The 27761-nt window shown below is 40.8% G+C and overlaps 1 protein-coding gene across 4 annotated transcripts; it reads right to left on the reverse strand.

Moving 5' to 3' along the window:
- Positions 1–833: 833 nt before the first annotated feature.
- Positions 834–27679, reverse strand: pik3r2 (phosphoinositide-3-kinase, regulatory subunit 2 (beta)). Of its 4 annotated transcripts, none has more exons than XM_085141252.1 (16): positions 27436–27679; positions 20160–21045; positions 11723–11815; positions 10054–10128; positions 9438–9587; positions 8183–8393; positions 7975–8060; positions 7773–7875; positions 6496–6594; positions 6148–6328; positions 5833–5952; positions 5523–5665; positions 5236–5412; positions 5022–5093; positions 4712–4882; positions 834–3819 (listed from the first exon to the last, which is right to left on the reverse strand). In XM_085141252.1, exons 2-16 carry the CDS (start codon positions 20476–20478, stop codon positions 3612–3614), a joined length of 2208 nt encoding a protein of 735 aa, XP_084997378.1. In that variant the 5' UTR covers positions 20479–21045; positions 27436–27679; the 3' UTR covers positions 834–3611. The 4 variants fall into 4 exon arrangements, with proteins under 4 accessions (XP_084997378.1, XP_084997380.1, XP_084997379.1 ...); XM_085141254.1 differs by having other exon boundaries at positions 6496–6590; positions 7769–7875; XM_085141253.1 differs by lacking the exon at positions 27436–27679 and adding an exon at positions 22704–22837.
- Positions 27680–27761: the final 82 nt, after the last annotated feature.

Genomic DNA, 27761 nt, shown 5'->3' on the forward strand with positions numbered 1-27761 from the left:
CAATCAGTCAAAAGCATTCAGATTTACAAGGACAGTTGTTGACTGCGAAACAACAAAAGCATATACTGTACACTGTATACTCTGATATCATAATGAAAATGTCAATCATTCCTGATATACTGAATGAATAACTATCAACTAAAAACACTATAAACAACTCAGCATCACCATTGTCTGTTAGTTTTCGGTAGTTGGGCGACACACTAGTCTGAGTGTGTGAAACAAAAACAAAAAAAAGTGCAGTCACAAAAGTGTTGGTCCAACAAACTGAATAATGGTGGATGATTTAATCAGATCATCTGTTTACTAACTTAATACAAAACACTGAGAACTGCTGCATGCATTAGCTTGAGAGCTTACCGAATGAGCTTTAAACAACTGGTCTGGGCCACGGATGTGTACTGTTCACATTTCTATATCTTTTATGAGTTTTATTCAAACACACACCAGACACACAAACAAACAAAAAAAACACTGAAGTAGGCTAGCCTGGGTGCACCAAGCTACTGTACAGGCCCCACTACAGAAAGAAGGAATATGTAACAACTATAAATGCAATACCAAAGAGGCACAGCTAATATCTGCCACTCTCTTATCTATAACATGCTCAGATTTGCTCTAACACGCACACACAGACACCCACAATCACACACAACTACACTCGTTTGCGAGATACACCTTTGTTTTGATAAATGACAAATGTGTGAACGGTGGGGCACAACATGTGGTTGTGGTTGTGGCATCGTGTTACGCAGCAACGCTCCAATAAAAACAGGGAGACGACCACCTCATCGCAACGACTAAAGGCACTTCTAATCTTTCTCACTCGTACGTTTTTTTGTTGTTGTTTTTTTAATAGCCCTCTAATCAGAAGCACCTCTGTCACCTCCACTTTAATTCTTGGGGTCCTTTACTTGCCAAGAACTGTGCAAAGTACAGTACAATAGATTCATCCTGACTGAAATCAAAATGATTAAAACTTTTCAGGTCAAGGTAGGTTTGATCAGAAGACTGGGTTGGTATGTCTGGGAAAAATGTTGCTACCTGATGTCTGAAACTGAACGTTTCAGAAATAGAAAAGCACTGCGTTTGTTTGAAGCTTGGGTCTAGCTCAGATGACTTTTAACTAATCACCAGCAGAGTAGACGAATATCTAATTTAAGAAGAACGTCTAAATTTTTCTCTCTCTCTCAACAAAAAGGAACCAAAATAAGACCAAGATTTTAAAACACATTTTTTCCCCATTTTCTATTGTTAATGACCCCTGACTCTTCTATACCCCACTACAAAAATAGTTTTTCTTCTTTTTGGCTTTCTCAGATTACTAAATATAAAAATGTGAAAGATTCATATTAATATTTGTTCATCCGGGAAAAAAAACACCAACTACATGAATCAAGTTTAAAAGCAGCATCATTTGACGCCTCTTTTCAGCTCCACATTTTCATTGAGAACATCATAATAACTGAGTAACCCTGCATCTACGCCGCTGTGCTTTGAACGTGACATTGAACGGAGGCGGTATTACCTACACCTCGAGCCAACACGGAGAAACAAATAGGAGAAATTCATCGCAACATCACCGGGAGGGAACTGAACCCAAGTCTAAAACATATATGCATACAACTGTGTTGTGCATAGTAAGACCACATGCCAGTGAATACTGTATATTCACTACAAAAAGCACAATTTCAACCACTAATCCAAGTTAAAACAAACAAACAAAAAAAGATAAACAACAACCCAAATGAAGGACTCCATGCATAACATACCGGATAATCTCTTAGACCGCCAAGGTCATGCTAAATGGCAAAAAGGACTGTTTCTTTTTTCATTCTTGCTACATGAAAAGACATCCTTCATTTGGCTCACATTAAGATGGATAATTTGCATCCTTAAACAGAATCTAAAAGCATAGCAAATCTTCCGTGAAGGAACCGTATAACGTCACATACACAGGCTGCATGTGTGTCTGAAATATACTGTACATGGTTTATATTACTGCTTTCTTTCTTTCTTTTATCTTTTTGTACATAAATGTTCTACAGCTCTGTGAGTCAAGCTTGTGATGAAATGAACAGTCGAGCGCAAGGGAGAAGAAGTACCGTGAGTAAATTTGCATATAAAAAAAAAACCCTCCAAAACAATAAACATCTGCAAGGACACTGTACCACGGAAACAGTCTAATCTAACTAGAGATGAAGCAAATACAGTACACGAGATACAATAATCACATAAGTCGATGCTCTGCAAGTGTCTTTAGCATATAGAAACAAGACACATAGGAGGAGCACTAACAGTGCCTTAAGTCAATGGCTACAGGTGCTACAGTATTACAGAGGATGAAGAAAGAAGTCTGAAACGAAGAGACGCAGGAGTATTTCCACCATTTCCATTTTAAAAGGAAACCTGAATCACGTGGAACTGCATTTATCAATGTACCTCTCCATCTAGTGTATTGTGATTAAAAAAACAATTCTATATTCACAATACACCAAATATGTACCATGCATTTTTATCCTGTTATACAGCAATCACTGTACGTTGTACCTCGTCAGATCAAAAGGACACCCACTGAGAAAGAGAGCAACAAGCCAAAGCTGTTGGAAATAGAGATCATTTCATAAAAATATACCTATGTGTATGTATGTTTTTGTTTAAAGCTGTAGCTTTGTCTATATCGACAACCGTTTACTCCCCCCCCCCTTCTCTTTCGGTTTGTAACCTCGATGTGCCCCCTTATTCTAGTGACACAGGCTTGTGGTCATTCAAAGCTATTACTATGGCACTTGAGCAAGCTTTTAACTGAATCAATCTTTTTCTTTAAAAAAAAAAACCCTGAAACAGCAACCCTCTTCACCCCCTTCCTCTCCTCAGTCTCCAGTGACTACACTCCCAGCCCATTGTTTTTCTCAGCCACCTTTAGGTGTGAAACGAGCAGCCTGGTTTAGGCAAGCCAGTAATTTCCTCGGATGACAGCTCAGGCTTTTGTCTATGGAGAGTTTGCAGGCAGTCTGGGAATGACAGATCGGGCCTTTGTCTGTGGACATTTATCTCGCATTAAAGGCAAAAAAACCTCCCAAAACCAACAAACCCTAAAAACCCTAAATGTGGCTCCTGTAATTTCTACCATCATCCCACCATCTGGTCTCTCCGCTTTTTAAAGATTTAGAAAAAACCCCCATTGTGTGTGCCTTCCTTTGATGTATTTTAGTCTTTTTTCCTGAATAATGAATGTTCTTGTGAATTTCTCACTTTTTTCCATAACCGACACTGGACAGTGTGGCTGGCTAATGCACCACTCTCATCAGCTTTTAACTGACTGCATCAGCCAGGCTAACTGTACAGTGCTTCGTTATCAGTAGTAGTGTGCTTATTGTGAAGCCATGCTGTTAGCAGGGAGTGCTCTTTGCTGGACTCGGTGGGAAATTAGCATCAGCTTCTGGCCAAAAATACATGATTTTTTATTTTTTTTAAATCCTGGCAATTAAGTCTGTTTTACCTGCCACAGGAACAAGCATTGTCCAGAGTTCTTTTTTTTCTTTTACCCCCCCAATGCATATGTCTAATTTTCCCACTCTGGCTGGTGTCCTATGCTGCTGGTGAATAATTCATCTGGGGTGCTGGTTCTGATTCTGGGAGCGGGCCAGGACTGGGTAGGCTAGATTTACATTCAGCTGGTCGTTGTGTTGGACCAAGGAGACATTTTTGTAGTGGAGCACCAGATCTTTGAGGGACGAATACAGATTGTAGGGCTCGGCGAATCCATACCCCGTGACTGTCTTGTAGATGACGCAGTGTTTGGAGTCACCGTCCACGCTAGAAACAAGGAGAGAGATCGTGTTTAGAGGTGATCTTAGTCTTAAAAGTCTTTCACAAACCCACCAGTAATGTAACTGTTAACTTCAGTGTCTGTAGAAAATTTACTTGAGTTATTCCTCCTTTTAAATTTTATTTTATAACTTAATGTATCTGAATTGAATTTCTGCATTTCGGTTTTATGAGACTGGATTAATCTTACACTTTGGGTTGTGTATGAATTCAAATTTCTTAATAATTCACCTTTAGAGGTACTGCTCTTAACTTATTCTCTTATCTTCAGAAAGAGCTACACTAGTGAGTTTAGCCTTGTATTTGCAGTAGTGACAGAATAATTATTCTCACATAATTTCTTGAACTCGTGGCAAAAACAAGTGTGAAGAAGAAGAAGTGATTTCCAGCCACATGTTTTTGGTACAACCAAACATTTTAAATAATAAATAAAAATGTTTTATCTGTATGTTTTCACACCTGTGCTGTTTAGTCCATTTAAATCAAACTCATTTTTCCTCACTGTGCTGCTCGTTTGTGCAGATAAGATCACAGTAAAAGCACTCGGGGGAGAATCAAAACAACACTGAGACCCTTTGGAGGAGGTGATTTTGGTTTCAAATGAACTCCAGCGCGCTTTGTTTATGGTGTGAATGTGATCTGACCTCTATCGAACTATACCAGGTGTACGATGCAGGTTTGAGCTTAAAAATGAGCAGACTGAACATTCTCACGTAGTTGGTAGTGACGCATTTTGGTTCACTTGTATTCTTCTGTGTGAAAACAAACCAAATCACGGTGAAAAGCAACAAGTTTGCAAGCTTGAATGATTCGGACCAGCATAAACAAACCACAGGTGTGAAAAAGCCTTTAGACCTCACAGGGTTAAACACAAACTTACACTACGGAGCAGGCGTAAGAGCCCTTCTGTGACTGGCTCTCACGGATGAGAAAGGTTCCATCGCATTTGCCTCTCAGCATTTCCTCAGCCTGGGTGCGCTTGATGTCGCCCACGTACCAGGTACACTCGTCATGGTGGGGTGAGCCCTCATCTTCTTCCAGTGAGAAAGAGCTAAAGATGCAATGAACAAAAACTATCAAGCAGGAAAGAAACTCCGGACAGAACAATGAGCTTAACTACTGCCTTCATTATTGTCAGAGGTACAGCTGCCTCCACTCATGACAGCACAAGCTGCGGCGCCGTCACTTACTCATCAGCATCGTTCTTTATACCCAGCCATTCGTTGATCTTCTTCTGCCTCGTCCCCTTCTGCGTCAACCATCTGAAAAACCAGAGGACAACAGAATTAATGCTGACCTACAGTTACTTCCTGTGGACGACATTTAAGGTTCTCACGACTGTAAACAGAATAAATATATGAATGTGTACAGTTCAATTTCATGCATAGATAAAAGTTTACTTACATTAAGTACTGGTCCCTGATCTTGCGAAGCTGCATGAGATCTGGCTTGAGGCTGTTCATCTTCTTGTCAATCTCTCTGTTATCAGACACCTGCTCTCTCAGGTCCTGCTCCAGTTTACGCTTGCTGTCGTGGATCTCCTTCACACGAGACTGCAAACGCTCCGAGTTGCTCTGGATTCTAATTTGCAAGAATTCGAAAATTATACCTTCAACTCACCAAAATGTTGTTTAAATATAGCAGCTTTGTTTGCATCTGTGCTAAAAACAGAATTATGCATACAAACGTACTTCTGTATTTCCTTCTCATTGCCCTCACGCTGGAATCTCTCCAAAGACTCTTTGCTGTACCGCTCCTGAGTCTCAAACTGCTCTTCAAAGATCTTGATGGTCTCGTTGAAGGCTTCAATGGCTGTGCGTTTCATCTGCAGCTCCTGAGACAGAGAGAGACGTTTCAATCCAGCTCCATTTTATCTTCAGGATAAACTGCATATTGTTACGGATCACATCAACAAACACTACGCACTATGCTAGTTTAGGATTTATAATACTCTGAAATACATCTCTTGTTTGTGGTTGTCAGCATGTGTGCTATTCAAACCTGCGAGGTGCGTGTGTACTCCTCGTACAGAGAGTCGTACTCGCGACTCTTCTCCTGGTACTGCTCATGATAGATCTTCAGTTGCTCTCCCACCTCCTCTATGCTGTTCTCCTTCACCAGCTGATTTTTTACCACATGAAAAACAGATGACAGCAAGATCACCACTTACTGAAGATTCAGACCAACTACATTTGTCATGTTATTAATGAATATCTTTCTCGATTTGTAAATGAATGAGGGAAAATTATGAGCTGGATGATCCACATCTTGTGATGACAGCTGATTTATTTTAATGTAATGTGCAGCTTCACCCACCTGCTGGTATTTGGAGATGGGATACAGAAGCTTTGTGTCCAACTTGGCGTTGTACTGGGCCAGTGATTCGTGGCGGTAGTGATTGATGAGCTCCACTACAGACAGGAAGGTCAGAGGCTCTGAGAAACCATACCGCGCGTCTCTGTGATAAATCTTTATAAGCTTGTTGTTCCCCCCCTTCCTGCAGACGGAGACAGGAGCCAAGAGAACATGGTAGTAAATAAGACGATGTACTGTAATACATGTTGTCCGTCAAGTAGCAAAGGCCTGGTTTGTTTCTACTATATATCATTTTCCTATGGCTATACTAAATCTGAAGTGAGTATTGAAGAACAGCTGTTACTTCACCTGAGTGTAAGAGTGTACTCGCCCTCCAGTTTACTTGAAGCATCTCGGACCAAAAAGGTGCCGTCTGGAGTGTCTCGCATTTTCTCATTCACCTCCTCTCTGCAAATATAGCAGCATATTAAGATAGCTGCAAAAAGTAACGAGGAGGCCAAGCAGGAACTTTGTTTTGTGTGTTGCAGCGCCCCCCAGTGGTCATTATTTTCTTGGCTGATCAGATGTCCCACTTTTTTCAGGATTTTGATTGACTCTAGTTTTTAAAGTTAACACTGCAAAACAGATACTTTAAATACTGTCATCATCAAAAGTAGAGGTTTAAGCAACTACTGCAAAGAAATGAAAAGGTATGACAAAGTCTGGAAGAAGCTTGTGGAAGGAGAGTCTGGCTTTTTTGTTAAATGTTCTCCCCCAGGCTAAGAAAATCACACTAAGTCACAAAGAACATGAGGTTAGGAAAAAAAGATGGATGCTTAGTTACTGAAATGAAAGATGATCAGCAGACACATCGGCAGCTGAAATGATACTTTTACTAGTTACTTTTCACCATAAGCTTATAGGAGCTGCTGCAGACTGTATATAAACTGAGCACAAAAAATAAATTTGTCTATGGGCGACTATTTCTTTGTTGTAACAATGCAAATTACACAAAGCCACGACTGCTGTGCGACGTCATTCTGCAGCAGTGTGTGACCAAGCTGGTGACCAGCAAGAGGAAGGGGTGCCAGGCAGCTGTGGCTGTGTATGGGTCTTCCACATGATACTGAGCACCCCGTTTGTTAAATCAATAAATTCTTAAATTACCAATATGTTTCTTCAGCGCTTTCTTCTAGACAACCTCAAACAAGAGTCAGTAGCAGAAAAAGCTGTTTGCCATTGGCAGAGAAGATTTAGCAAGTCTGCCACACGCTGCTCTGCTGCTTGACCCACAAATGTATTTTCATTATAAACGTGGCACCATTTAAGAAAATAAACAAGTTTCCAATGGTGTAATATTTATTGCCAAGAAGCATCCTTACAACAAAGAAATAATAGACCAAACACAAATTAACTTACTTTTTGTGCGAAGTTTTTAGATGTAAGTAAAAACGTTTGAAACATTAAAGGTGCGTTGCTCTTTAAGAAAAGAGGCATTGGATCTTATTTAAGAGCAAAATACTAACATGATTTCACTAATTCAATAACATAGAAATTTTTATGGATCTGTCACAAGTGTCCAATTAATCAGACATTTCTTTAAACAATACATCAAACAAAATCAATATTACGAGCTCAAAACTTGCCTGGATATTTCGCCCCAGTACCACTCTGCATCATTCAGCAGGCTGCTCGTGTCTGTCATGGCTGATGGTGTCATTTTTGACTTCACAGGCTTCGCTGGGAGAACTGCAAACAGACACAAACACATCAGAAACCCAGACCTCCTTCAGCAGTATTTTATAATAAAGGAATGGATCCAAGCAGTGTTAAAACAACATAACTTACCTGGAGGAGTGAGGTCTTGACCTGTAGTTCTCTCTATCAGCAGTTTCTCCACCACCAAGGTGGGGAACTCATCATCCATTGGAAACCTGCCATTCAACAGTTCAAATTTCCAACATGTAGATTTAAATTTGCTAACTCTTTATCATCATTTCACCTTTACATATTTGTTACACATTTGTTTCATGGAAGTAAAAAAAACCCTACTTACCAAGCAGTAGAGGGGCCGGTCCAGATAAGCAGGGGGCCAAAGATCTTTCCCAGCGTGTTTGTATCCAGGCCATTGCTGGCCTGTGCCTGAGTGACCTTAGCCAGGTGTGTGAGGAGGTACTGCAGGGTGAGACGGTGATGGAGAGGGACGGTGGTGGAGTTCTCAAGCACCAGGCTGACTTCTCTGTTGTGGCTTCCAGCTACCGCACCATCTGAGAGAGGCATAAACGTTATGAATAACTGTGTAGGCTTCAGTTGTGTATCTTTATTACAGCTGGCTGAAAAAGGAGAATATAAGGAGTGCATTTGATTGTATTTGGTAGTTAAAATGCATGTGATTAGTTCATGTCTCTGAAAACAGGACAAACATATATATCAAAAATGAAATCAGAGAGTCCTTTGTGTGGAGGAGAATCAGCTGAAGCATATCTAACATGCCTCAGGGAGCTTGCCCTCCTGCTTCCATTCTCTCAATGCTGACATCAGAGTGAACTCAAACAGCAGCGCACAAGGCTGAGTTTAGTCCTTGTGCAATTCTTTCGCTTAAATTATAGTCACTGAAGCACTGAAAGGTGCCTTTCTGTCCACAAAAACAACGGCAGCAGCTCATTTGTGCGTGTGCTGTTCTATAACACTGTACTGCCATTTTGTCTACACCCCATAAAATCTCCATCTTAATCAGTCATTCTGCATATGTTTTTCCTATAGTTATATGTGAGCCCATTTCAATAAAACAAACAAGAATATACCCCAGAGTGAGATGGTTTCACCTTTTATTAATTATGTTCTTTTGCTGATAATAGAAACAGATTTGGCACAATAAGGTCCTGAATGCAGCTCTTTTGTTCACGTTTAAGCCCATTAAGTACAAACTGTGCGTGCTGCAGATTTTCCGGTGAATACTCCGGGATTTTAAATTCATTTTTTCAAGCTTAAGGCAACACTCATTGTAAGTCATGCTGTCAACGTTTGAACGTCAACTTGTGCAAACTTGACTTTCTCTTGAAACGCCTAATTCATCACGCAGACACCAGTGACTGTTTCAAACGGGTCCTAGAGTTGCTTTTCATACTGCCCCTGCATAACCTTAACTCCCATTAGCAGGCAGCTGCAGAATATTTAATTTGTGCTGTTAACATTATTGTAAAAAGAGAAAAAAATGCACAAAAGATGACACGCTGTCCCTGTTGGAAAAACTAAATGCTCAGTCAATACAAGCAGCAACTTTAAGATTTTCGATCTGTGATTTGATGTACCTGCTGACTGCTGCAGGACATGCTGCTGCATGAGAGCAGTTTGTAGGTGAGGGTAGATACAGGCAGGGATGACAGGTGATGGAAGGTCTCTCAGGTACTGCAGGACGCTCTCAGACAGGAAACCTAGATCCCTCTGAACCACGTCACTCTCTGGATGATCAATACATAAAGCAAAAGACCAAAAGGTGCAGTTTGTTAGAATAAAAAACTCAAACAAGCGTCGGGGAGAAGTTTAAGGACTAAAAAGGCAGTTTAATCAAGGAAAGTACACAAGAGCGAACATATCATGTCAGTGTTTGGTGTTTTTTCCACTTCTAAGCTGAAACTTCCCGAAGCCTAACACCAACTGTATCTTCTGGAGACCAAAAAAAAAAAGGATTTTTTTTGGAGGAAAAAAGTTATATTAATTTGGTATTTTCCAATTAGCTTTTATTTTTATTTTGTACTGACTTGTGTTGTTTCAGTTATTTTCTGGAGTGGATTTTCTTATTTAAATCACTGAATTGGACCTGCTGAAGAGCATGCAGGCTGAGAAACCATCCCAAATATACCCAAGTTCTGTTAAAGAAAAGGATCAAATAATGTCTAAAACAGATAAATGACAAATGTAACTCACCAGAGCACAGGCTGTACACCGCACTATCTGAACCCGAGGAGCTAGGTGTCCTGTACAACGTCTTGCAATCCAGACCTGAGACACACAGAAAGAGCAATTTTAGTATATGTGTTCAGAAGGAACGAAGAAGCAAAGAGGACACATTTAGATGGAAAACAGAGAAGTAGCGACAGATTGTTTTCTGACACTATGGCTACGGACTTGCACTAGATAATTTAACGCAGTGCAACAAGCTGGAAATGGAAAAAGAAGGCAAAGGCAGCGCATTGTAACTATGAAATCTAGAAGTAACAACAACAAGAACAATAATTAAAAATAATAATGTGTGTCATTACTAGCTGAATGTCTGTAAATACGTGACAGTTCAGTACTGTATCCAACAACAGAGAGAATGTGACCGGCCCACAAAGTTCAAAAGCAACATCTTAAAGACCGAAAAAGGACTCACACGTTTGTAGTGGTGGACTTGAATTTTCAAGTTATCCATTGCTTTTTTAATTTTGTGGATTCAGAGACTTTTTTTCTTTCCAAACTGTGGTCATCTCATCTATTTCACTCTCAGCACTAATCATCACGTTTCAGTTCAACCCATTTTTGCCAAAATAAAATTTCTTTTTGGACAAACAGCTTATTGTAGTTCCCTGCGATTTCCCCCAGGATTTTGTGTTTTTCTTGCTTTGATGATGAAAAAAATTTAATTCATATTTTTTGTTAGTGATAATAACTCACAAAGGATATATTCAAATTCTAAACATATTAGACTAGGTATAAAATATACTCTGCTCTATACTCTGATACTTTTTAAAAACAGAACAAGCCCGCTTATAAGAGTAAATATGATACAACGAAGCTTAGTACTGATTGTATTGTGTGTGTGTGGATACACTGTTTAAAATTACATGTGAGACAAGTATGTTTTATTTTATTTATCTAGCCAAGAAAATAAATATTTGTTTGACTTTTAATTAGCCGTTTTGCTCTTAAGTCAGTGCATGCATCCCAGTATTTCTGTATAAAATTGTATATTATGTATTTCGGTATACTTGATATACTGGATTTTTTTCCAAGCGTACACATAAATGTTGAGTAAATTAAATGCAGCTGTCTCATTATCCAGCACTATGTAACTCAATTCACAGACAAATTGTCTGATTTGTTCCTGCGTCTCCGCCGTCACAATTTAGCTTTTCTTTGTCTTGCATGAGGGTAAACGCCTCGTCTTGGACAACAAAAAGCCGTAAGAAGCCGTGAAGCAGTTTTTTCACAACTTTTTAACATTCTGTACATGAAAGAGTTTGTGAATTGGTGTGAATGACACAGAAAGTTAGAAGGAAGAGAGAGAAAAAAAAAGGCAAAACTGTGAATGGAGTCCCACCGAGCTCTATTTGTTAATAACACGGTGTGAATCAAACCCACTGCGCAGGACTCTTAGCGGGTCTGCTTTCAGTTAAACCACACTGAACTTATATGTACTGAATGTGAATGCGCATGAGCTTGTGAGAGCACTTGTACCTCTGTGCGACTGTCTGCATGTCTGCACATGTGCAAACGCTGGCATGAAAGCAAGAAGCAGATGGCGAGAGGGAGACAGTCGCACGTAGATGAAAAGACAGCAGAGGCAGCGTAACAGACAACAGATGAATATCTTGGCTGGTTTGTATGAATATACCTCTCTTTTCTATGGCTTGTATGAGGCCGACGAGGGCCGGGGGAGCCGTCTCTGGTGGTGTGAACTGCTCGCTCAGGTCCGGCACAGGAACAGCTGAAACAACAACACAAATCTCAGTCACACTGCTACATTGACAAACCCTGCTGTTAAGTACGAGCACTAAGAGAAGCAGAGCACGAAATATGTTCATAATATGTACAAAACTTAGGAGGAACACAATAAAACATAACGGGAGTTTACACTGGGTTTTTATTTCACAAGCTCAGCCATTTTCAAAAGCCCCGTGGGATTTATTTATTTTGCATTTGTTTGCACAGTATTTAATAAACAAAACAAAACACTTCTTATAAATAATTAATGGACAGAAATGTCAAAGGCTGGGACACATTGTCCTCCTCAAATCTGAATGATGGGATATGACAATAACTGCAGAACAATTTACTGACTGTACTAAAGGAAGAAAGGGGATTTCATGCAGGAGTGAAAGTAAAAAGGGTCACCAGAAGAAAAAAAAAAGGCATCGAGAAAAGAAAAAAAAAAAACTTTATCTACTTTACAATTCCCCACAGACTAAATCAAACATCTTTTCAGTTGGAGAGAAAGAGGAAAGGAGAAAGCTAGAGGGAGAAAAAAAAAGGGAGATCCCATTTCCCTCCCTCCCCCTCTTTTTTCTCCCTTTTCTTTTCTCCGCTCTCGTTCTCTCTCCTCCCCTTCACTCCGTCCTGCTCAGTGTTTCGCCTTAGCTCTTTGCGTGAGTGGAGCACAATAAAGGATTTAATCAAAACTCCTGAACAAGCAAAAGCCCTGTGGCAGTGTGCCAGGCTCGGCCCAGCTAGAACAGGCAGGCAGCGCCTCTTATTCGGCCCCAGAACAGGCCTGTGAGCTGGGTCTCTCTTTTTTTCCTCCCCCTTCTCTTTCTTTCTTTCTTTAAGGAGGGGTAGTGGAGGGGGGTCTGGGAGCAGGGAGGGCCTGGCCTGGCCGGGGCTTGGCAGTAGGCTCCTGTTCCTGGCACGGCTCGGCTAAACCACTGCTGATTATTAATTTGGGGAGTTCAGACAAGAAACGCCGCGTCAGCACATTCCTTGCTCTCTCTCCCGCTCCTCCATGTCTCTTAGTCTCACTCGCTCTCTCTCATTTGCTCTCCTGTTAGTGGATTTTTTTCCCTCTTGCTCCTTTTTGTTTTGACCCCCTTTAGGCCTCTTTAATTTAAGTTTTTATTCGACTATTCCCTTTCTTGTTTTTTTCTTTCTCGCTGTTTCTTTCGCACTCTGTGCCACCATGTCGGCTTAAACATGGAAACTCCTAGCGGTGTCTCCAGCTCTCTCGCAGGCACCGACAGCTCTTCGTCTTCTTTATACTTGTTGGCCATTTTGGATTGCAGCCTTGTCCCCCTCTCATCGAGCTCGCTCTTTTTTATCTGGTTTGCAGTCTGGCTTTAGATGTGTGCAAGTGAGAAAAAACCCCAAAAACAGTGTGTGTAATGTAACCACCTTTCTATACACAAAGCTGACAATTTGAAGGTCAGATCAGTGTTGCAAATCCAGTATTTATATGTTTGCACTGACTCACTCGCTCAGTCCGAGGTAAGCCTAAGACAGGCAAGAGTAGGCTGGAGAAAGCAAAGCTATGAGAAGCAAAATATTTGCTTGATATCTTCTCGATCAGTGTGCTTATGTAATATGTAGCTGGCTGTGCTGCGTTCTCCCTCTCAGACCTCTGTGTCAAATGCTGAGCTTTTTCCGTGTACAGCATGAATTCCCAGGTCGAATTAAACCTTAGGAATTTCCTCGCTTTAGCCTAACACTCATGCAAAACACACTTCATGCTGGTTTCAGGTTAATGTCTTCTTGAACAGTGCTTAAGTTAGGGTGTGGCTTTCAAGTGCAACAGCAACAATAATATGTTGTGAGCTTCACAAAAAAGAAAAAAAAAAAAAGAGAAAAGCATTCATTATTTAAAAAACAAACAAATGTTATTTTATAACCATTTACATTAAACACAACACTGGGCCACCCACACAACCGCGAAGTTCCCAGTGCACAGTTCTTGTGCTGATCTTAATGCTAGAAGAGATTTGGAGCTCTGTGGTCATGGGGTCAGAAGAGCGTTGTTGACTTTGCAACTACACCTACTATTGCTATCAACCGACAAGTAGAAAAGGCTGAACTGCTTCATACTTGCTTATTGGTTTCAATAAAGTAAAACTGCTGGTTTCAATTAGCCGTCAAAACACTAACTCTGCCCGTCTGAGTTTCCCAACATTAGTAAATGTCAAACCCCAGATAAACACTGGCCTTTGGTCGGTATCGAAGCCTAACTTAAGTGTTATATTCCTATAACACTTAATACAACCTATAACACACATTCCTATAAAAGGTATGATTGCCCTCCAAATGCACTTAATATTTGAGGCTAAAATGAAAAAAAGCTTTGGGATAGATTTTTGCTCGCATTTTGAACCATGGCAAGTGATACCATGAATGCGTGTATTATGTGCAGTGGTGACAGGGCCAGTTGGCGTCTGGCTCACAGATGGTGGGTAACACCGTGTAAGTTGCTGGTCGTGTTTCACCGCTACATGTCTTCACTGCACTCCAACTATGTTGACAGGCAATGCATCATGACTGGGCACACCATCCACTCCTCTGTCACAACATATTTCAAAGCTACACGTGTAGTAGTGAGCCCCTGAAAACTCAACAAATGGAGGTGATCTGCTCTCAGTGCTCAGTCTGGTTTTACTGGCCTGCAGGCATTACTGGGAAGAACGACAAATGGCACTAAAGACACTTTCTGTGAAACCCGTAAGAGTAGGCTCACTGGGAGTTGATTTGTGCAACATAAACATAGCATAAAAGATGAACACAGCCACCTTCTCACCACTCAATCCTGGGTGCGATGCATTGTAGCTTCAATGTTAGGATCACACTGTTTATTTGGAGCTAGATGTTACCATATTTAGATAAGAGGATGGCGTTCCAAGTTATCAGCTAACGGCAGTCAGATTTGTTACCAAGCTGATTATAACCTTTACAGGTGTACGGGCGATCGTGGCTCAAGAGTTGGGAGTTCGCCTTGTAATCTTGGGCTTGTAGGCTTGGACAGTCTCGGCCATTGTGTCCTTGGGCAAGACACTTCACCTGTTGCCTACTGGTGGTGGTCAGAGGGCCCGGTTGCGCCAGTGTCCAGCAGCCTCGCCTCTGTCAGTGCGCCCCAGGGTGGCTGTGTGGCTACAATGTAGCTAGCCATCACCTGTGTGTGAATGGGTGGATGACTGGTTGTGTAAAGCGCTATACAAATACAGGCCATTTTTACTGCAACAGCACAGATAGGCATGCACAATTATTAAAATTTTAAATCTCAATCACAATTTTGGTTTTTCACAAATAAATGAGCATGACTGTGCAATATTTACAATGCATGCTGAGCAAGCTAAAGGGCAGCTGGAAGTTTGTACTCTGAGACTACCTCAAACAGAGTACAACATAATGTACTAAGAGAAAAGAGACACTATCATCGGGTTACGTAAAATTTTATTGTAAGTGCACACTGCTACAGTTAAAACTGAAAATTATATTTAATGCTTTAGTAAGATCATTTATTATTATATGGCTGTTAATTCATAAAGATACAATAAACAGATCAATGATACAAAATCATTTATCATTATTAACACATTTTAAAAAAACTGCTAGAATCGACAACAAATGCACACAAATTTTTTAACTTTCTATGTCAATCCATTTGCAGCCACCATAGATGTGGACTGGGCACAGCTCACCAGCTTTTCTTTTTCCTTTCACGGTTTTTATTTTTCCCCACAGCATCTTGAGCGACTTCTTTTAGTCATTTACAAACCTTCCTGTGCTTTCACTAGTCAACAAGGTCAGTCAATACATGCTACAAAATAAACGAAGGCTTAGCACTGAATACATAAGTTAACATTTGATTTACTGAAGCTATTAATCATCAATAACACAATTTTGCACCTAAATAAGTTCTCCTGTACGGCAGTAACATTTTCTCTAGCTGCAGAATGCCACAACGATCGGCAAAGAAAACAAAGTACAGCTGGTTTTCTGTATCTGCAGTTGGATAGGGTGGCCTTGGCTTACCCTATAACCCGTGCCTCCCCCCCTTTCCAGCCTCTCCATAACTTTCCCATTGTCTTTTTCTACTGTCTCAACCTCCCTCCCACCCTTCTCGTGTGGGTTCTTTGAAAGTGTTTTCCTGGTAAGGTGCAGAGAAAGTGAGGAGGAGAGGCCTCTCCTTTCAGAGAACTGGCTTCGTGAACATGGTTTATAGCCGCCCAGAGACACTATCAGACGAGTATGTGAATCAGGGCTGCAGAAATGGAAGGAGGACGAGGGAGGAGTTTGCAAAAATGCCAAGCCATGGTTCACTTCAGCAGGCAGTTAAAGTGAGGCCAGAGAGAGGAGAGAAGGAAGGCAAAGAGGCGGAAAAAAAAACTTTTTTCAGACTCATTACCGTCGCAGGTTGAGAAATATCTTGAGTCCATTTTTTCTCTGTTTACATTTAATTTCTATGAACTCAACAACAAAAGAGCAGCACATCTGGAGTGTGAGTCAGTCTATCGAAGTCCCCCGTTTCTTTTTGGGTACAAAATGCTGCACTCTATATGACACCATCTGCCAAGCCTACCCTCGCAATGTCACTTTAAAAACCAGAAAAACTGTTTGCATATTTTAGCCAGCAAGAAATCTCCGTTTTGCATTTCACTCGCTACTGCTGAAAAACAATGACGCAGTTTTTGCATGTACTTAAGCCAAGTTGTTGTCGGCATTCTACGGTAACCCAATTTCTCGAATGCAAATGCGTAACCTGGTTTCTTTCACCAGATGGAGATGAAAATAATGGTTAACAGGAGGACTTCTGATAAAAGAAATACAATTGGGTTCTGAGAATTTTACAAGCTTTTGCATGAGGTTGAAACATTTCCTCTCCAGCTGCTGTGTGCAGTGTTCAAATTAATTAAATCCAAATATCTGAATAAAACCAAACAAAAAAAAAAACCCATACAAGTGTAAATGAACCACTTTGTACACACATGAGGAGAGCAAGGGAGACATTGCAGACTTAGTCCTAAAAAAAATAAATGCATAAAAATACAAACACAGCTTTTAGAGCAGGGAAGCCAAACTCATTTTATATTGTGGATCACATACAGGCCGATTTGATCTTAAGTGAGTCAGACCAGTGAAAAATCTCCTTTCTGTCACTGTAACATAGTCTAACTGCATATTTAATCCCATTTATAATACAGAAAATAGTAGAGCAATAACAACAGCACTTCTCAGGTTTTCTACACCATAAACAAATGACGATGTAGTAAATGAAAGACATCAACAGCATGAATCTTTGGGCTTAATTTGTAAGAAATAAATTTATTTTAGTGTGGATACATTGTGAAAACATACTGTGAAAACATGCATTCTATACTAGATAGATAAAAGTTCCTGTTTTTTCACCAAATTATTTGCTTACCTATTATTTAATTCCTTTGATGTAGTATGAATGACCGTGGGGAAGGTCTTTATCAGTAGGATAAGTTGGAAACTTATGAAAATACAATTTGAAGTCCATTAATTTATGCCCTTGTTAACATTTTCCAAAAACATCCAGTGAGCTGGACTGGAGTCTTTGCTGTGCCGATTCTGGCCCCGGGCCTTATGTTTGACACCCCTGTTTTTGAGTCTAAAATTATGCTCAAAAATGACTAGCTAGCCACTATAGTAAGTAAACAGCTGTAAAAGTAGGGATTACAGAGGTGAGTGTATCGCATATAATAATTTTCACTTGAGCTATGACCTCTCTTGTTGTGCTCTACACAAATAAATTATAGTTTAACAGCTTTTAGTGAGGTTGAATTATTCTTAGTTGCATTCAAGCCTGTAAAGCAGTCAACTCCCCTAACCACCAGGCCTGGTACTGGTAATGTTACCATCTCTGTGAATAGCAAATGGTGCCACAGCAACAATAGCTCTATTCACAGCAAGTCTAGGGCCTCTGTTCTTTCAAGGAAATGAAGATGATATTTGTAAAGTTTGACCATTTCTAATGTACAATGCACTTTTGGTGCTGAGCCAAAGTACCCCTCCTTGAGCCACTGCCTTGCCTCCCTCTCGCCCACACCTCCCCCCTTTCTCTTCCCCTATTTCACTTGCTTCTTCTGCCCCTGTCTTTCCAAATCACAGACACAAGCACCAGCTGCCCAACTGGTTTGTCTCACTGTCAGTCAAAGCACGGGGATACTTACAGTATGTCCTTACCTGCTTCTGCTGGAGAAAGCCCCCTGCTTATTCCCTAATTCATGTCCTTCACTCAGCCTTTAAGTATCGGCATAAAAAAAATCAAATTTGATAATTCTGCAGACATTTGTGCTACAGCTATGACACTAAAAATGAAAAATGAGAAATAAAAATCACACTAGTTGAATGAGGCCCCCGTGTATTTGGCCATACACCATGATCAGCCAATTGGATACACCAGAGGTAATTCAGAGTTCACAGCCTACGTGCTCAGAGTGGTACTAGCACATCTGTCATTAAAAAAAAAAAAAAAGAGCAAAAAGGAATTACAGAGAATAAGGAGAGGAATGTGTGGTTTTATGTGGAGAACAAGGAAGCAATAAATTTACCAGCTGAATCCAAAAGCAATGAAGTGCAAATTAGAAGAAATTGATGGAAATCTTGGGAGTGTGGAAGAACTTTGGTCACAAATCAAAGTTTTACTTGAACTAGAGCTTGTTAAGGTAGACCAGTGCATGCCAAGTCAATGTTTGACTTGGAAGCTGCTGCAGCTCAGAGCAGATTCTTAGCATTATTAATAAATGTCAGTACTTTAATAAAAGCCATGGGAGTGAAGAGGAGTGTGACAGAGCAGAGCATTATCCCTGAGTAAAAAAAGGCTGTGTATTCCTTTTACTGTTGAATAACTCCTCATTTGTACAAACTAAAAACACACCTATAAAAATGTCAGTTTGTCAAAAGTGCCAAACAATCCTCCCAGTATCCTTAACCCAGGCACGTCCAATTGAAAACAGCATCAACAGGCCCTCCAGCCTTTGTGATTCTTGATTACACTCGGAGGGGTCACAGCAAAAGAGAGGCATGCATTTTTGTGCACTGCAGAGACAAGTTTTCCTGCGTCAAGAGCCGCAAAGACAGACACAATCAATACCAGACCAGTAGAGTCTGATAGAGTCTTGTCAGTCGACGGATTAGCACTTTATTATTCAACGCAGACTTAAGTTGGCTACGCTTACAAAGAGGTAAAGCTTACTTAGTATAGATTAAAGGGTCAACTGGCGGTCACTGCCAAATGTGAGAGCCTTATGAAAACATCAAGTACACCAAACTAGCTGCTGCTAACAGCTGGGCATGCGAGAAGTTGTGTTTTTCTTTTAAAACTTTGGGAGGAGAAAAAAAGCGATTTTAACTGTTAGACCTAAAAAAAATAAAAATAAAAATCTCTACACTGTAAGGCTAATGAAGGAGCACCAGGTTTGTGTGTCTCCCCCTGGTCTTTGTCCCAGTTTTCCTGTCTTCTCCCCACTGTCTTATCAAACACAGACCAAAAAGCTCCCCACCTCAAAAAACAAAAACAAATGCAGCTCAAAATTACCAAACATCTCTTAAAAGGTAAAAGGGAGCAAAACAAACAAACTATTATTTAGCAAATTTCTGCATCAATATTTTCTGCACATTCAAGGCTAACTAATTCTAACTAACTAATTGGCTAGACATTTAAACAAGAAAAAAATGAGACTAGCTGACTAAGAGGCAGAAAACCCTCAGGAAACACTTAAAACTACTTTAAATGGACACATTTAAACTCAGGCCCAAAAAATGCTATATTTTAGGAGCTTAATGAAACCATTTATCATTTCCTCGTTGATTAAATCATATTTTAAATGTCGCCAAATTGTGCGCCCAACATACAGCCACTCGTTTTTATATGAAACTACAGCAGAACGGTGCTCATTAGTATCATTCCACCTTTACTCGTTCACAGCTTCTATTCAGAGAGCGCACAGGATGCAGCAATAACTGACAGGGTGGAGGTCAGCAGCATTGTAACATCTTTGAAACAGTGGCTGTTGTACACTAATAAAATAAGAATAATTTATTTAGTCAGCTAGCATGTCTGGCACGTACGAGTGAGGGGATCAATGATTAAACGCCTACCCGACTAGTCGCTCACATCCCCATATGTGCAAGTTAAATTATTCTGATATTTTAAAAATTCCACAAAGTAAAATTTAATGATATCTCACTCTTTGTTATTATGTTATCTTTTTTACTTTAAAGGCCACCTTTAGTTTACAGTAGTGATGTACCGTGAGCGTCTCACCACTGGCTGCTAAAAACAAACAAAAAACAGAAAAAAAGAAAATGATCTAAATAGTGCCCCCTACCTTGAGTTGACTCTGGTTTGGGAGCTGCAGGCAGGGGTCGTTGGGACCTTGGCTGACTCGATGGCAGTGCCATCTTGATGGGGCCCACATACTCAACATACGTCCCTGGGAAGTCGCCTCTCTGTTTAGTGCGCTCGTTGTACCCGAGGAGCCAGCCCAGGCGCTCGGGGTGCTCCACGCAGCCCTCCTGGTAGTTCTCCATGGACATCAGAGAGGCCTTGCTGACTGTAAGGAGGTCTCCAGGCTGCAGATCCAAGTCCTCATCCTGGTCCTTGGTGAACGTGTAGAGGGCACGGTACTGGAAACCTTCCACCGCCATTTTGTGACAGAGGCAAAAAGTAAAATGGCCACCGCTTCGAGGATTTAGGATCGGCCTGAGTCCCGCTGTAACAACAGGGTTAGGCTAGACAGAAATCCACCTCTGAAACCAAAATTGTGGCTGAGTTACTAGAGTCTGGTGTTGGTACAGTGGCTTAGAGGGTCGGGGGGATGAAAGGAGGGGAAGTCAGCCGAAGCTCAGCAGCATTTTTAAAAGTTAATAACGAGGAGCTCTGCTGCTTTTGTGTCTGCAGTGGCAGCGGCTTTACACCTGACCGGTGTTGGTGGACTGGTGCACTTTCCTCAGCTTGATACCCCGGTTGAGCCAGATGATGGAGCAGAGGGAGATCGTTGGCAACATGCTTTTTCAAGCAGCAAAAACCTGCTGGCTGGGTGCTACTGGAACAGCCTGGAAAAGGGTTTTCCCAGTGACAGGCCCCGTGTCGTTGGCTCTCCGCGGTTAAATCAAGTGGCCTGATTGGCGGACGAGTGCCAAGGTGGGAAGGTCTCTAATCCTCTCTGGCTCTTTCAGATATCCCACATGTTTGGGGCAGGAATAATGACCGACCTGTAGGAAATAAAAAGTGCAAAAATTAAAATTAGGAAAAAGACTTAAAATTTAGTCGAAAAAATTAAAGTAAATAAAACTATTTAAAAAAAACAATAAAAAAAAAAAGGATTAAAGGTCAAATCTATTCAATAAATGGCAATAATTAACGTGACTTATATCTATGTGAAACGAAGCCTAAAGCGGCGCATGAAAATGGCGAACTGCGACAGCTCCATGCATTTGTGCAGTCTTCGGTTAGGACAGAGAGCTCGGATGATGCTGCTGCGTCATAACCAACAGCAGACTGGGTCCCTGGACAGGAGCTTCCATTCCCTCCACTCTACATTCACACACTCACAGCCTTAACTGACTCGTCACAGTTTCCACAGGAACAATAAGTTTTCCTGTGAAATGAACGTCTCTTCAACTCACACGACAGCACGTACGATTAACAGAACCCCAAAAAAGGGGTTTTAGCTGAACTGGCATGCAAAGGAAAATAAGGACTGCACCTCGACCGTAGGGCGACCAGAATTTTCTAAGACGTGCAGAACCCTCTGCAACAGTTCACTCTCCATCAGAGAGAAAAAAGGTAGCTCTGTGTTGCCTAAGAAATATTTTGACTTCTGTCAAATTTACTGTACCAAGCCTGCTTCAGATGGGAACGTTGAATGGACAGCCAACTGAGAAACCACAGTGAACCATCACAATTCATATTACACCCCTTGAAGTCACTTATCTCATAGCTTCCACATATAGCAAAAAGGTCAGTCCATGGAAATGTAACAAACGTCCTCTGATAAAGCCGATTGCAAGGCCCAATTATATGCCAAGCGCAAGTGCGCAATATATATCCTATAAAAGCGACACAGCAGTCTTAAAATGCTAAATATTATCAGTATTAAAGGTTTGACTAAAGTAAATAAATGAAATCTGTCAGTCAATCAACCAAAAATTTAAAAAAAATCTACATTTTTTGGGAATACATGTTGGAAACACTTGATTATAAAATCCACAGTAAATCGTGGAAAAATTAATGGGCAATTTTGGCCGAGTTTCGAGCGGCTGAAATTTAAAAATGCTAAATGCTAAACTACAACTATGCTGGGAGATGAGACGGAGTGGGCGAGAAAGAGAGATTATGGTTTCCAGATTAAGTACGACATCTGTGGTCTGTGGACCAATCAAGGACAATGGTCCTACTAACCTTCCTGGACGTGATGTCAAAGAGGAAAAGAAGCAGGTGGAGAGTGAAGGTGAAAGTGGCACAACGACTGATGGAAGTTTCATCGTGATGTGGCAGTAACAAGGCATTTGGGGCAATTTTCCAAAACGTCCAAATCTCAATAACCACAGGCCTGGTTTGCGAGGCCCGACGCTGTACCAGCGTTTCATAAATGTACACAAATGGACAGTATTTTGAATAATGTACTGCAGACGCTTAAATACAGTTGGGTAAAAGCATAAAAAATTCACCGAAACGTCCAGTTTGCAGCCTTGAATGCCAAAGTGCATGCTTTTGAACCTTAGTCTAGATTATCCTCTCCACCCCCCTCGACATTCCGAAAGCGAACGCACATTCACTGCAAAGCTTTGTGAATAAGGATGTTGTCTTTTTAATAAAAAAGGTTCAAGAGTTACTGTGATAACAGAACGCTGCACAGTGCAAAACTCACCCCACTTTAGGTTCAGAGGGAAGCCGGACAGGCTCAGCCAGACTCTCGGTCCAACATCCTTCGAGTCGAGAAGCAAGAGGTGCCAGGCTAGACACGTGGCACTGGCATACCCAACCACAGCCCGCAATCCTCACACCACCATTACCCCCCCACCCACCCACCCCCAACCCTAAACTCCCTCCCTCTTCTCTCCACCTGCTCTCCACTCCCCCCCAAACACACAGAGTCCTGCCTCCAACTGACCCCCCCTCCCGATCCTCAGCCAGCGAAAAAGTCCAGCCGTTTTTCCAGTTGCTGTAATAATTTAGTTCTTTATAGTCCGAGTCCGGCTGCAGTAAAGCAGCAAAAACAAGAAGAAAAGGAGGTAGAGGAAAAGGCAGAGCGCTCCTATTCACCAGTCCTCTTTTAGTATTTAGTTCCAGCGAAGAAAAAGTCGCACAAGGTGAGAGAGGAGTCATCTCTGTTCCTGTCCTACTCTGGCAGTGTTGTAGTAGCTCACAGTTCAGCACAGCAGCAGCTGGAAAGCTCAGCGTCTGTGGATCCATGCGTTTTTTAAGACTCTGCATTCAGTCTGAGCAGACAGCGGCAAAAAGCAGCGAGAAAAGAGAGTGAGAGACGGAGCAGTTTGCTATCAGCAGAGTCCAAACGGCTGAGGAAGACCACAGGAAAATAATTAATGAATAGGCAGCGAGTAACTCACTGTTGCTAGAGAGAGGGAAAGCTAATCCTGGCCTCTGATTGGCTGCTGCTCTGGCCATGTGCTCCCCAGTCACCAGAGAAACCGGGCAAATCAAGGAAATGTTCTAATATTAGAAAATGTATCTAGGCAGTGATAAAACATCTGACCTAAACAACTCCACCTTTTCCAGCACCTTTGACTTTTTTCATCTTTGCAACTGTGATGACTGTTTGTAATATTTATTGAAGTGATGATTTAAATCAAGTGCAGCTACCCTGGGAGAAAGATGTAAAAGAAAACATGGAAAAACTCAAGACTAAGTGTGATTGGAGAAAACTCCATGAGTCACAGTGAAGCTGTGCAATGGGATGAAAGGAGATGATGTTTGTTTTTCTGAGTTCACAGGGAGAGGGATACAGTTAACAAAAATACAATAAATAATACAAAATAAAATACCTTTTAAAAACATGTCACTAATAATTTATTAGTCTTTCACTGTGTGGGTTTTTTTTTGGTAACTGACATTTTATATATTGCATTTATTATTGGTGTGATTAAATCGAGACCTACAAACTGAAGTCTGCTTTCTAAAGAAAACAAATGATGTGTTTAGTCAGCCAACACAGCGCTGACCTGTTTGTTGCACCAGCATGCGTATATAAAATGCCAAATAAGCTATTAAAGGCATCACTGACACTGCTCGAGGATCAAAATGCCACACATCTTACATCATCACTACTTGTAAAATCGGTTTGTGTAACCGAATCAGTGGATTTTAAACAGATGTAATCTTTTATTTATTTACTGGTTGTTTTTCTAATTTTTCTAATGTTTATATACAAGTGCAGAGGCATGTGCTAAAACTCAAATGTGAACAAATATTTATCTTTTTCATGTTATTATCATTGTTTTTGGGTTTTTTGGTCATCAGTTTTAACAAAAGTAAACAAACTTGATGTTCATGATGACTAATTTGCCAATTAAGAGAAAGTGATTTCGAGGATGACATTTAAAATAGAAATGTTCATGTAGAGTATCGCTGTAGCCAATTTTTCCTTAGGACCGATCCATGATGGCGATTTAAATATATATAATAATTGTTAGATTATTAGTAATTACACTGTTTGTAACTGGTAGATTAGTTTCTATGTAGATCTAGATGCTGGTGAGCTTCTTTACACTCAAAATGCAAATTTTGATCACTTCAGTCATAGCGAAGAAAAATTATAATTTCATGATGATTAAGAACTTTTTTATTTAACACAGTAAATAAATATATGTAATAGGTAATCAGGTTATTTCAGTTGTGGTAAATAACAGACACATGAGGCTAACATTGCCATATGCCATTTTTAGTTTACTACTTTCACCTGAACAGTGGTCATGTCTGAGAAAGTTTATTACATTCAATAAGCTTAACTTTAAGAAGGTCCATCTTTTTGAACATTTAAACACTTCCACGGTGGACACAGTGCTTTAGTACTGGATGTGCACATGTCCACGTCCCTTAGCTGGTTTAGTCCCCCTCAAACAGTGGTGGTGCAGTGTGACATTTAAGCTGTTACACCAGATGTATAACACCATGTTGCTGATTATGATTTTTTGTAGTATTAATCTTCTTGAGAGAATGAAAACAAAAAGGAAATTTAATGAGCAGTGCAATAAAAGCTCCTCAAAAAGTGACAACACATCTAAAACTACTAGAGAGATTATGCGTGAACAAAGAGTTTCTAACTGGCAAGATCCCTCACATCTCCATGTCACCAAAATAAGGAAACACTGATTACATCCATCTAGGCCAGAAAGAAAGTAGTTACTACTGCATCTGAAAGTGGCAAGCGAAACCTGTCTGACCAAATAATTATTTTTTAAAAACAGCTGAGGAGTTTAGGATTTTAGGAATGCACCCTAAGCTTAAAAAAACAAACAAAAGATTAACATGTCACATTACAGATCACTCCCTGTTCCACAGACAAAATTCTGGGATTTTTTTTATTCATAAGCATTACTATCATTTCTTCTCTTTAAAACTTTCATAATCACAACAATGCAACCAAAAGTTCAGACATTTATGTGTGCACAAACAGTGTATTTGTGTATGCATGTTTTGGTACTTCACGGCCCTGCTGGGGAAGTACTGACTACAGAACCACCATGCATGCAGTCTGGCTGCAGGCCATCTGTCCACATGGATCTGAAAAATCTGCTGCGCCACAGGCAGATAGGACGGGCCAAAAACACAGGAGCCTGCAAGGACTAACTTTCCAGACTAAAATTGGTTCTTACGAATTTTATGATTCCAGTTTCGTTCACCTGAATTCTGTCGCAAATGAAGCCGAAAAGCTCACTTTGCTAAATAGAAACATCTGCTAGATTATTTAGCACCAGGACTGCACTGTTCAGGAAAGTCAACTATGCTGCAAGGCTCTAAAGTTAAAGAGGACTCTGTCTATTTATCAGAAGCGATAACTTCAATCCATCTGGTCAAGATTATGGATTTAAACATTTCCACTTCACCAAAGAAATCAAATCTGATAAACCTGCAAAGTCTGCATCACTTGAAAACACAAGACACAAACAAGATAATGTGTGCCTTTATCTCCTCCTCAAAGAAAGAAAAAAAGCTCCCAAACCCTTTTATAACCAACTACATTTGACCGAAAATTGGTAATATGCAGGTAGCATACTGCAGCCTACACCTATAACACATTTATGACAACAAATCTAATCAAATTCTAAAAGGAATCTGTTTAATCTGATACAATAAAGAAGTTTTGATAATGCAAGTTATTCCTGGATTGCAGGAAAAAGCAAAAGACAAGTCCCAGATGATTGCAAGTGACCAATAAGATTTGTGTCCAGTGTGTTGTGGTCGGGAGGGTAATCGATTAGGACTTTAAGTCGACTCATGATTGTCTCTGGGAAGAAAAAAAATCACAACCCCACAAAGCACAGAATATGCAGTATTTCCAGGCGAGACATGACTAAACTGTCCTTAAAGACGAACTCTGCTGCTATTTTGATTAAAAAAAAAAAAAAAGGACCATTTCAGTTTAACTTCGACATCAAACAAAAATAACCACAGCTTTAGTGCCTCTGCTGGAACTTGAGGTTAGTTTAGGTTTTCTTCACCCCCTCTGAGAGGTGTCACTTGGCATTTCAAGAAGCACCACTATTTCCTCTCTCTTTTTATTTTGTGTGTGTGTGTGTGTGTACGTGTGTGTGGGTGGGGGGGCATTTAAATACAACAGCCCTGCCAGTCACTCAGAGCATTTCAAGACATTTGAGAGAAGAATGAAAGCTTTGCCACAAGTCATGCATCACACCGATAAAGCATATAATGGAGGACTGACGTTTGGTTGCATAATGCTCGATTCATAATTACAAGACAGGGGGGTGCGGGGTCTCAGCACAGTTGAGTGGCTTGTCTCATTATGCAAGTGGCACAATTTCCATTAACTCCTCGATGGATGCCAAATCCTTAAACCAGGGATGTAAGAGACGCATCTAGTAAGGCCTTCAGCTACTTTAGGCCTCCCATAGTCTGCAGCCAAGGTAAAGACACTAGTAACACATACTAGCAATGGTATACACGGGGAGTACACTACAAATATATTGCAAATGGGTCTTTTTAGTAGCGTTAAAATACAATTAAACAGTACTAATGAGACACTGACATTACAGAATATTTTAGCACCAATTCTGGCAAACTTGACAAGTCATTTTTAATCGTTTTCACGTCAACAAATAAGCCAGGGGAAACGGTTTAAACTTTGAAGCAGCTTAAAAAACTTGCTCGGCATTTGTACGTCAGCGAGCGCGAGCACCGAGCAGCGCGGCGCGAGGGCGAATTAAAGTTAACATTTCACCGTAAAGAGCACAGAAACGCACACGAGCGCGACAAAAAAAAAGTAGGTCTCCTTTAAACTTTAAAAGTAGGACACAAGTCACCAACGTGAAGCTGCGTGTGCGGAGCACACTTGCAGCGCTTCCACCATTTTCCAGTACAGTGGCTGCCGTACTGGAAATGTGCAATAACTTGGAAAAACTCACCGTGGATATTTCTTGACTCTTCGCACTTTTGGCTTCGTAGCAAAAGTCGCACACAAGATTCCGAGTGTTGGCTTGTCTGCAGACGACGGCTTCTCGGTGAGCTCTAAACTTCCAGCAAGCCTTTGGTTCACTTATTAATTCCGCGTCTTTCTTTTCGCTCTTTCTTTCTTTTCCCGTTCATAACTCCCTGCTCCAACACACAGCCATTTTCCAGCTCAGCACGGTGCAGGGAAGGAGGGCGCGTGGGAACTATATAAGAGTGCGCGGAAAGTGACGAACGTGAGCGGAAACGTCCGAACCATCAGTGAGGGGGTCACCGAATAGAC

Source organism: Neolamprologus multifasciatus, chromosome 18 (genome assembly GCF_963576455.1).
Source record: "Neolamprologus multifasciatus chromosome 18, fNeoMul1.2, whole genome shotgun sequence".
Lineage (NCBI taxonomy): Eukaryota > Metazoa > Chordata > Actinopteri > Cichliformes > Cichlidae > Neolamprologus > Neolamprologus multifasciatus.